Consider the following 12,232-nt stretch of genomic DNA (forward strand, 5'->3'; position numbering starts at 1 on the left):
GATACTTCTCTCCTTTTAAGGTAACGTTACAAATGAAGAAAAAGCCCTGAGCAAGACACTAATGAAGTACTGGGCCAACTTTGCTCGAAATGGGTAAGGGAAAAGTATTTTTGCCTTCATTTTGAACCGTACACTTTATCAATGGGTCCTTTTTAATATGAATTTCACAGCAATGTTGCCATGGCTACGTTGTCACTATGAATGTAATATAGCATTGCTTCCAGGGGATGCAAGGTCATATCGAACTGTTGGATGCCATAAAAAATTGGAAGCATTAGAATGAGGATCCTTACACTAACAAAAAACATATTGCTAGACTCACCTTACATTGACATTATTGATTGAGACACTCTTGTCATCATAGATAAAGATGACTTGGGATAGACAAGACTGCTGTCTGCAAGATTGTGATTGGAGATTTTGGGCTGTGACACAATCTGAGGCACATTACTGTTTTTCACTGCCTTAGGCTCACATAAATCTGTCTCTACCTGCCCCTTCCATCACTACATTTTTTACATCATATGGGCCTCACTTGTATTTGTCCCATCTGTTAGTTATGAACTCCTTCCTGATAGTAATGCACACACAAAACACAGTGTTATCCCCCTTTCCCCAAGTAAGACACAAGTAGTGATCCCCTCCACTTTATTGCCAGTAATACAGTGAAAAGATTTAGCCACTTACCAGTAACACACACAACACAAGGATTTGAACCAATGCAACCAGTAAAATACAAAAAAACTGGTGATTAACATACTTTCTGCCAGAGGCATATAACCCATCTGCAGGGCAGCCTCAGATGACCCCTGCTGACAAGTGGCAACCAAGCATGATACCTTCATTTGCCCCAATAGAGATCTCCAGAACTGCAAATACATGTCTGTGCAGGACAGAGGTAAATAATCCATGTAAAATAACCATAATGTGTGCGATTTTACTTACCTGTGTCTGGTACAGACAACCATTTTAACAGATTGAGGGGAGCATGAAGCACTAGCCGCATATCTGAGTGCACAGCTAGGTTTAGTGCCACAAGGCCCATGCTGCTGGTTGCCCAAGGCCTCAAAGTATGATTTTTCCAAAGTCTGATATCCTTGGCCAAGGTGTAGATATGCTCATACTAATAAGCTATGTGGCAAATTAATAAGCCATGTGAAACAGCATAGTTTATATACGAGTTAAGAGATTTTCTATGGACAAAACATTAGCAGAACCTTACAAATATACATTATTGCAATTAACAGCTGTCGTGTACACTCTTTTACATAAATTCGGATCGAGATCTCTGAACTACAGTTTATAAGGAAATTCTAGAGTAAAATAAAATGCATGATTTGAGTTAGGAATGTGTTATTTTAAAGAAAGGTGAGGTTTTGGCAAATGATTGGAGCATACACATGTATGGTTACTTCTCATTTTGCTCATCAGCTGTATCCTCATCTGGAGTAGCTCAGGGACACAACTTTGACAATGTTTTTAACTCTTTAAAAGACGATTTATTTTAGACAAATTGCCATTGTCAATTTATAAAATAGAGCATTTTAATTTTACAATAAAATGGCCCTTTAGTACCCTGAACCCTAGTTCTTTCTTTATATTTTATATCCTTAAGTAATGAACACTGAATTATCTAATTAAATATAGTCATTAAATTTCAGTTCTGGTACCTTACATTGATTACAGTTATACTATGTATAATTAATTCTCTCTACCTACAGTAATCCTAATGGGCCGGGTTTAACAGAATGGCCAGAATATGATGAAGATGAAGATTATCTGGAAATCGCCTTGAACCAGAAGCCTGCAAAGAAGCTTAAGGAGAAAATTGTAGAGTTTTGGACCATCACTATTCCGGAAAAAATGCAGAAGAAAAGAGAGGAAAAGGGAGAGCTTTAGAGTTGTCTAGATTGTGTTTTTGTTTATTTTAAAAAATATGTGCATTTTCTAACCACTATTTGTAAAGAGGGCCCAAAGTTTAGAAGCATGACATTAAAACTATATAGGAAATTGACTCACAATATGTGATAAGAATGGTCTTTGAGAAGTCACATGCTTTTGTTGTTTATTTGCCTAATTAAAACTGATACATGGTAAATTAAACTAGGTGCCTACATCCTTTCAAACACTAGAAAAAGGAAACTGCTACCAGACCTGATTTTTTTTTTTCTCTAGGAATGGATGAGGATGGCCCATTCTCCCAAACGATGAAAAAAAAAATTCAAACACAATTTTAAAAATGGACATTAACAATATGTAAATATTATTAGTGTCAAAAGTATGAGTACTTATCGTAATGATTTATCCCTCTGTCGCCTGTGTAATCAATGTTATTTCAACTGTTTTTTTTTGTTCTTGAAAAAAATGGATCTTTACAGATTTTTTAAATAGAGTCCAAGCAATCAAGCTGTATTCAACCAGGGCTGGTTAAAGTCTGAAATGTTGTTTGGTACATTTGCTTGTGCTTTATGTAAGAAATCAATAAAGGTTTAATTATGTATCTAGTATCCAACCTGCTCACATTGGATATTTTCAGCAGGAGGGCTAGTGTGCCAGCTTAAAGGGACAGTCTAGTTAAAAAAATATATATATTGTATTGTTTAAAAAGATAGATAATCACTTTATTACCTATTCCTCGGTTTTTCATAACCAACACTGTTATATCAATACACTTTTTACCTCTGTGATTACTTTGTATTTAAAAGGATATAAACCCCCAAAATTTTCTTTCATGGTTTATATAGAGCATGCAGTTTTAAGCAACTTTCTAATTTGCTCCTATTATCCATTTTTCTTAGTTCTCTTGGTATCTGTAGTTCAAAAAGCAGGAATGAAAGCTTAGGAGCCAGCCCATTTTTGGTTCAGCATTCTGGATAGCGCTTAATGATTGGTGGCTACATTTAGCCACTAATCAGCAAGCGCTACCCAGGTGCTCATAAGCTTTCAATCCTGCTTTTCAAATAAAGATACCAAGAGAAAGAAGAAAATTTGATAATAGGAGTAAATTAGAAAGTTGCTTAAAATTGCATGATTTAAAACTTAAATAAATATTATTAAATTAGTAGAGGCAGCACTTGAAGTTCACAGACAGTTAAACAAGGGATATATGCAGACAGTGCCTTCAGCTTATGAACTAGTTAGTTTTTAACCAACAGTATAGCATAACCTCCTTAGCAGTTTATAAGTTAACTCTTTATATTCCTATACACTATTAGGTGAATTAGCTATTCTTCCAGAGAACAGATATATTATTGCAATGGAATTATTACTTCATACTCAAGAACCCTAATAGGAATTTCAATTTTTTCCAAAAATATACATAAAAATGAATACTAACTTAATTATAAACCAAATTTAAGGAAGTTCAAATACCAGTGCCTTAAAAATAAATCTGTGAAAACTGTTTATACCCTATAAATATAATAATGAAAATAACCAAAATGTCACTTATTGCATTCAGATCCCTAGCCGCCACTCTTGGAACCCTTTATAACTTGATTACTAGTAGAGAGCTTTAGAGTGAGGTATAGTAACAGTTAAAAAAGCAATATTTAAATAGACAAAATAACCAAAATGTCACTTGTTGCATTCAGATCCCTAACCACCACTTTTAAGGCCCTTTATATCTTAATTGCTACTAAAGAGCTTCAGCGTGAGGTATAGCAACAGTTAGAAAAACAATATATATAGCAGAGATTGTAGTAAGATAAGAACATGGGCTGTCCAAAACATAGTCAGATGCTACATATCTTGGCTTGGCAAAAATCATGCAAAGTCATACAGGGAATGGCCAATTGGAACAAACTTGCCGTGAAACCTGAATTTCTCAGCTATGATAAACACATCCACTTAGGAGGCAGAAACACCCTGGGATCCGTGCCGCATATGTTGTACTAAGCCCACCGCCTTCCCAGCTTAACTTTACGATCCCAAACAGCTCACAACAGGGTAAAAGAAAGTACCGGTGATCACCCGAGTGGTGATACTATACAGGCTTATGATCTCTCCTGTTATGGATCCAGGGGTACGCTGCGATATCAAGCAGCTATACTTTGAAGACACCTGACCGTCAGCTGTTACACATCCTTCCTGAGTAAGTGTTCCAGGCGAGCCCCGCAGCCCTACGGTGGGGTCATTAAAGATGGGCATTCAGATCCATGGGTACAGCAACTACAGTCAACTCTGCACAGCTCACGCTCGCAAGCCCGTGCTTCTGCAGATAACCAGCCATATTCCAATAGCCGAATCCCCGGTAGTAGGGGGCGTTCCTCTCTAGCTTTGTCTGGCTAACCTCCAAATACTCCACCAGTGTTTTTTTTTTCTTTATCCAGCGAGAAAGAGCCAAGGGAAACTCGAACCAGCTATTCACCTTGCATCTTAGGGTGCGCTGACAGTCACCCAACGATCTCCCAATGGCCAGCAGCAAACAGATACGAATTTGTTGACACGCCGTGCTTCTGTTACACTGGCGGGACCGGTGCAAGATCAGCTGTGTCCAATCTAAGCACCCGAGAGTAGCAACCAATACTTATTGCTACATTTAGTCAGTTCTTAAGCACAGTGTATAACGCCCTTGTATCTGCCTCTCCGGGGCTGACAGAGCAGCCTGATAGTTAGTTAGTTAAAAGTCTAGTCATCTATTGGAATGCCATGCATTAGCCAACATGCACAATTAGGCTATATTACGAAGCATCCTTTGCAGGACTGTGATCCTAATACCCAGGCCTCATTTGGCCAAGGGAGCTGCAAAAGGCTGGCAGGTGTACGATATCTCCCATTAGAGATGCGGAGCCGCAGCAACAGCTACCTGCAGCTTTTGTGAATCTTGGAGAGGAAATAGAATATAGCGATTTTAGGGAATTTTGGGTACAGGAAATAAAATTCTTTTGAGTTGAGGATACCTAATTGGAGTGGTTGATTAATAGAATTGTGTCAGCTCTAGTTGGGTCCCTTCTGAGTTCTCTGTATGTAGTTAGATCACCAAGTAGTCTGTTTGCTTCTGCCAGGTAATATGGTCTATCCATGACCACTATTCCTCCTCCCTTATCTGCTGGTTTTATAATGATGTGTGGATTAGCTCTTAGTTGTTTTAGAGCTTCATTCTCTGCCTTATTGAGATTTTTTGAAGGATGTTTTCTCATTTGTATTTTTTCTAAATCTCTAAGTACTACTTTTTCAAAGCTCTAAATAAACACTGGCACCTCATTAAGGAAGACCCCATCATAGGGGATAAACTACCTATAAAACCAAAATTCATATACAGACGTTCAGAAAATCTAAAATTGCTCCTAGCTCCTAGTGAATACAAAAATTCCTTGTTACTGCTGTAAATCCTGTCATTACAGTTCAAAAACCAAATCATTCGCATCTAACCATACAGGAGAGGTTTTTAAAATAAAAGATACCATCAGATGCACTGATAAAGGGGTCATCTACCTCATACAGTGCAGCTGTGGAAAATAGTATTTAGGAGAAACAATGAGAACTCTGAGAGAGAGAATTAGAGAGTACCTTTGGATTATTGAGAAAGGTAATAAAGATACTCATCTTTATAAACATTTCAAAGATACACATAATAATAAACTCAAGGACTTTAAATTCTGGGGGATCCTAAAAGTAGAAGCCCATTGGAGGGGAGGGAATTATGAGAACAAACTGCTTAAAAAAGAAGCAGAACTCATTTACAAAATGAAGACCCCACATCCAATGGGTTTAAATTCAGAATTGGATGTTACTCCTTTTATGTATGATTAACAGAACATCCATATATGTATACCGTGTGTCCCCTGCAAACAATCCCAGTATATCACTGATCTAAGGTGATCCCACTATATATATATATATATATATATATATATATTTTTTTTTTTTTTTTTTTCCACTATGAATAAAAAACTGCACACAACAGCAATTCAGATATAAATAACAATTTATTTTATTCAGATAGCGAATAAACAGATAGTAATGCTCTATCCTCTTATCATACCTGCAAGTCTCAATTGCACTCTAATCGCTTTCTATTTAACAATGAAATATATAAGAGACTATTTTGAAACCAAACAGAATGGGTATATTCCACCTTAAAAGAACCAAAAAGGTATATTCCACCTTAAAAGAATTAATAACTTGAAAGCCACCTGGACAACACACCCGCTAATATTCAGTCAATAGGATCTGTGCTCGGTCCTTAAAAGAACAGATTATTTGCAATGTTACTCATTCTTGAAAAAGCCATAAGCGTGGGGTGAAACGCATTGATTTGAGTAACTAGTAGCTGTGTGAAGCAACCCACAGCACTTCTATACTGCTACCTACATTATCTACAAGACTTGAGCAACTACAGAACTGTGAGGAGCCACTCACAGTACTTCTATACTTTTACCTATAGTACCAACATTGCCAGACGTTTGCTGGCTCCAGAACTTGAACCGGACCACAATTGCACTAATATAACTGCTCGCTCAGAATAGTGGTGTACCGGAGCAGAGAAAAAGAACACCCCTTAAGAAAAAAATGGATACACTTTCAGCACAACCAAAGAACCACCGCCTGCCAAAGCTGGAGCTCCTATCCCTGCACAAAAAACTACCATCACAGGCTACTAGTCTGAGATCCGGAGCCCTTATCCCGGCACAAAAGACTACCAATACAGGCTACTAGTCTGATATCGAGAGCTCCTATCTCTGCACAAAATAAGATCATCACAGGCTACTAGTCTGACATCCGGAGCACCTATCCCGATACAAAAGACTACCACCACAGGCTACTAGTCTGATATCCGTGATTGGTGACAAAAGTAACAGACTGGCGTTCATTTGCTACAATTTTTAACTTTATATTCAAGGAAACACTGCAGACTATAACATCTGATATAGAGGGTGTACTGCAGCATATCCCATACTAACTGTCAACAACCACGTCAGCAAATACGTCATACCCGGAAGTGGCTAAGAAGGACCCAAGTGTATAGCAGATATCTCTATGCTGAAACTACACTAAGAGTCTGCCGCAAGCGGAACAAAGCTCCATCTACACCTCACCCGACTGATCTAAAAGGATCCATCGTGAGCACGCTGCTACTCGGTCAATACCGGGAGTGCTTCAGATTATACACTAAAATCCTCATATAATGAGAGCGGATCCATTCTAAGCAGCATTGCACGCATCTCTTCCTCACTCTAGATGTAGAGTGAAGAATATACTCAGGTACTTTTTAACATTTGGCATACATATTTTAATACATGGTCAATAAAGAATTTATCATCTTTTAGAGTGAATAACTCTCCTTTTTTTTAGAAGGTTATATTTATAAATTTAATCTTTCCAGTTTTATTTTCTGGACGTCCAGTTCTCACTTTTAAACTGTAACCAAATAAAATCATTTTCTTTTAAACGTACCTTTATGTATTAGAATTTTTTATCACTATTACCTTATTTTCTGAGTGTAATATTTTATACACATTGTATCACGAGCGTCTATCTTCTCAGATATATATTTATTCATATACATAATAGAGGTTATAGTTTACCCGTTATCCAATCACAGAACAGTTTCTATATAGGAATTTTATGTTTGTAGATTATTCTCTGTACTCATTTATATCTCTCATCACGTTGATCTATCATATTATTACACAGATATAACTATCCTCTCAATTGTTCTTTACATTTTGTCATTTGAATAAAGACTGCCCCTAGCTCGTTTAGCACCAGCACTCAATACACCTATCCACATTTTCTCTCTTTAGGGTTTTTTATTGGGGAACCCTTTGGTGCTTGGCATTTAGGGATCCTAAGCGCCTACTTATTTCTCCATACTTCAATATTTAAAAGTGAAATGAGCAAAGTTGTTATGTATAATTTATACTGCATATCTTTGTCATAAACATTTTATAATTTTGACATCTCTAAATCACACAACCAAATCATAGATGGCTGTATCTAACGCCACCTTAACTTTTGTAAGATACTTGACTTTAAAATTATCTGCTTAAGCTGTGTTGATATTTTTTAATTCAATAAATTAATCAAATTTAGTATATTTGATATCAGTCATATGCTTGTAAAATAGATACTTTAACAGTCATGGGACTAATATTTTGTTTACATGTCAGAATATTAGATTGATGTATTTCTTCTTATCTTACTGGGATAGAGATATGTATCAAATATGTATTTCAATAAATAAAATATAAAAATATAGTATGTAAGGAAATTTAAGAATTTTTTTTTTAAAACATTAGTCAATTTATTTAATGAACACATAACTAATAAAATATTCATTAAATATAATAATTGTAAATTCATCTTCTGTCTATGCTCTAACATGTATTGTTTGTCTTGATATTAAAAACAGGTTCAGACTAGAGATCTATATCTATCCATCTATACATAATTTAAATTAATCACATTAAATTGTCTAATCAATACTTGAAATACACATATTAACATTTTAAATTAGACAAAATAATGCATAATATATATTATATTCTATTGTATGAGGGACATAATTGAATGTAATATTTCATGTCCCTTCAAATAATAATATACCTAAATGTAAACTATAAAATGTATCCCCTTATCTGTCTGATTGCTCACAATCTGAGTCCTCTCTAGCACAAAGTAGGGGTAATGTATATAAAATAAACCTATTCTAAAATAGGACATGCATATATTATGAATTATTTGAACATTATTCCTCCTATGATTCTTAAATAGCATGCATTGTGCAAACTAACCTGGATGTCTGGTCTTTGAAAGGCAATTCTATTCAAAATATCAGTTTATCTTTATTATGTGTCCTATTCATCATTTTCAAAATAGAGGATTGTGAAATACCATCTAAAAATAAATAACATTATGAACCATAAGTGTCACCCATAGGATGCATCCTGCATCCCCTGTCTTGTTCCAGAGAATTGTGCCCACTTACCATGTGAACGTGTCTTTGTCTTTCAACTGTGCTGACTTTGAAAAACAGACAATGTGACAGACATGATCACATTGGGATTCTTCCCTTTCAGTCTGGGATTCTTCACTTTCAGTCTGTAGATAAAGTCATCTCCCTAATAGAAAATAAAGTGTAAATAAAATCATTAATAAAAATGTGTGACTTGGTTCTGCATCCCCCCTAACCATTTCCGAAACTATTTAGATCAAAAGCTTACTAAGCATATGTAGCATCTTTTGTGTTATGTTCTATCAATCAAGTGTGAAGCTGAGTCATATACATTGTGCAGACCTAACCTCTGAAGCACATAGTATTGCTAGAGTATCCCTTTCTGACTATCTAAAAATCTAGTAATGTGTAAAGTAAATAATACATTTAAAATTGTATGCCATATGATGGATCATTGTGCACCCCCCCCCCCCCCAAGTCCTTACATTGTGTATATTTACCATCTGATGTTGACTTTGAAAATCAGGTGGCGAAGTCATTACAGGAGCCAATGCCAGAATCATTTGATGTATACATTAGATATGATAAGAAAAATATAAAATTATATTTGGATATAATCATTTATTGAACAATCCTAACATGTTTGCACAATTCTGTACTTCTCATTTCCCTAAAATTCACACATATTCGCAATGCTCCTATATAACTTCTAGTAATTACCGTCTGAAGTTGCTGTTGATGATGTTGTCTCTGACATTCAGCCCCTTGTCCCGGAATGGCCCTTCTAGAACTGGGTTGTCCTCCTCATCTTGGAGGAGGTCTCGGGCGCCTGGATGGCCTGCAGCATACCAGCCCGCTGAGCTATGTTATGCAGGACGCTGCAGGCTATAACGATCTTTGCCACCTTCCTAGGGCTTTATTGGAGGGCTTCTCCAGACCTGTACAGGCATCTTAAGCACATTTTGAGGAGCCTAAACATCTGCTCCACTACAGCCCTAGTCCGCTTGTGTGGCCGATTGTAGTGCTCCTGAGCCTCGTCTGCGGGGTTACGCAATGGTGTAATGAGCCAAGGCCGTAAAAAGTATTATATTAAAATACATTTCAAGAAGATACAATGCATTTGTGTACACAAAAATTGCATAAACTAAACATTTGCTGAAAGAGAAATAAATGGGTAAATCGCATCCTATAGCTGCACATTCATGCTAGGACATGCTCTACATATGCGTTTTTCAAATAAACTAGACATTTGCTGAAAGAGAAATAAATGGTTAAACTGCATCCTATAGCTGCACATTTAAGCTAGGACATGCTACATATCTGTTTGGAGCTAAAACTAGACTTTTGCAGAAAGACAAATAAATGGTGAAATCACATCCTAAGATGCCTACTTATCAAGCCATCAACTTTCTTGCATTCAACAGCCCCAATACGCTTGCCTGACATCGCCTAACATCACGGCCGCGGACCTGAATACGCTCTCCATATTTATATAAAAAGCTGTCAAAAAGCAGCGCACAAAGTACGGGGTGATGAGCAGCGGACTGTTGTTAACTAAACAGTCATCGATCTCGCTGCTATTCAGCTTTTTCCCAGCTTTATTTATATAATGTCACTAAACACCGCCACTATACTAAAATGTTTAACCCCTATCCCACCACTCCCGGACCCCGCCACAACTAAACAAAGTTATTAACCCCTATCCCGCTGCTCCCGGAGCCCACCGCAACTCTAATAAACTTATTAACCCCTATTCCGCCGCTCCCCGACACCGCCGCAACTAACTAAATGTATTAACCCCTATCCCTTTGCTCCCGGAGCCCACCAAAACTCTAATAAAGTTATTAACCCCTATCCCTCCGCTCCTGGAGCACACCGCAACTAAATAAATGTATTAACCCCTAAACCCCTGGCCTCTCACATCACTACCACTTACTAAACCTATTAACCCCTAAACCGCCAGCCCCCCACATCGCCATAAACTAAATAAACCTATTAACCCCTAAACCTAACAACCCGCTAACTGTACATTAAAATTACATCATCCCTATCTTATAATAAATGTAAACTTACCTTTAGAATTAAACTATATTAAACTATTAATTAACCTACCCTAACTATTATACTAAAATTACATTAAACTATATTAAACTATTAATTAATCTACCCTAACTATTATACTAAAATTACATTAAAGTATATTAAACTGCTAATTAACCTACCCTAACTATTATACTAAAATTACATTAAACTATATTAAACTAATAATTAATCTACCCTAACTGTTATACTAAAATGACATTAAACTACAAATTAAATAAAATATATGATATAGTTAAAAACCTAACCCTACTAAAATAATTTAAATCTACTATTAAAAATTACAAAGTTACAAAGAACTAACAACTAAGTTACACAAAATAACAAACGCTAAGTTACAAAAAAAATACTAAGTTACACAAAATAAAAAATAAATTATTAAATATTTAAACTAATTACTCCTAATCTAAGAGCCCTATGAAAATAAAAAAGCCCCCCCCCCCCCAATAAAAAAACCCTAGCCTACAATAAACTACCAATGGCCCTTAAAAGGGCCTTTTGCGGGGCATTGCCCCAAAGAAATCAGCTCTTTTACCTGTAAAAAAAATACAAATACCCCCCCAACAGTAAAACCCACCACCCACACATCCAACCCCCTAAATAAAAACCTGATATAAAAAACCTAAGCTCCCCATTGCCCTGAAAAGGGCATTTGTATGGGCATTGCCCTTAAAAGGGAATTTAGCTCTTTTTCAGCCCAAACCCCTAATCTAAAATTAAAACCCACCCAATAAACCCTTAGAAAACCTAACAATAACCCCCGAAGATCCACTTACAGTTTTGAAGACCAGACATCCATCCTCAACGAAGCCGGGAGAAGTCCTCAGCGAAGCCGGCAGAAGTCTTCATCCAAGCGGGCCGAAGTCTTCATCCAAGCCGGCAGAAGTCTTCATCCAGACGGCATCTTCTATCTTTATCCATCCGACGCGGAGCGGCTCCATCTTCAAGACATCCGGTGTGGAGCATCCTCTTCAATCGACGTCTTCTTCCAAATGAAGTTTCCCTTTAAATGATGTCATTCAAGATGGCATCCCTTAGATTCCGATTGGCTGATAGATTTATATCAGCCAATCGGAATTAAGGTTGAAAAAATCCTATTGGCTGTTGCAATTGGATCAGCCAATAGGATGAAAGGTCAATCCTATTGGCTGATTTCAACAGCCAATAGGATTTTTTCAACCTTAATTTTCCGATTGGCTGATAGAAATCTATCAGCCAATCGGAATCTAAGGG

The 12,232-nt window shown here is 36.7% G+C and overlaps 1 protein-coding gene across 1 annotated transcript in view; it reads left to right on the top strand.

The window, feature by feature from the left end:
• LOC128648625 (fatty acyl-CoA hydrolase precursor, medium chain) overlaps positions 1-2,103 on the top strand; it is a 124,202-nt gene extending 122,099 nt beyond the window's left edge. The window contains exons 12-13 of the mRNA XM_053701413.1: positions 21-93; positions 1,722-2,103. Coding sequence (XP_053557388.1) covers positions 21-93; positions 1,722-1,899 — 251 coding nt within the window. The 3' untranslated portion in view covers positions 1,900-2,103. The remainder of the gene's footprint in view (positions 1-20; positions 94-1,721) is intronic.
• The last annotated feature ends 10,129 nt before the right edge of the window (positions 2,104-12,232 follow it).

This window comes from Bombina bombina, chromosome 1 (genome assembly GCF_027579735.1).
Source record: "Bombina bombina isolate aBomBom1 chromosome 1, aBomBom1.pri, whole genome shotgun sequence".
Lineage (NCBI taxonomy): Eukaryota > Metazoa > Chordata > Amphibia > Anura > Bombinatoridae > Bombina > Bombina bombina.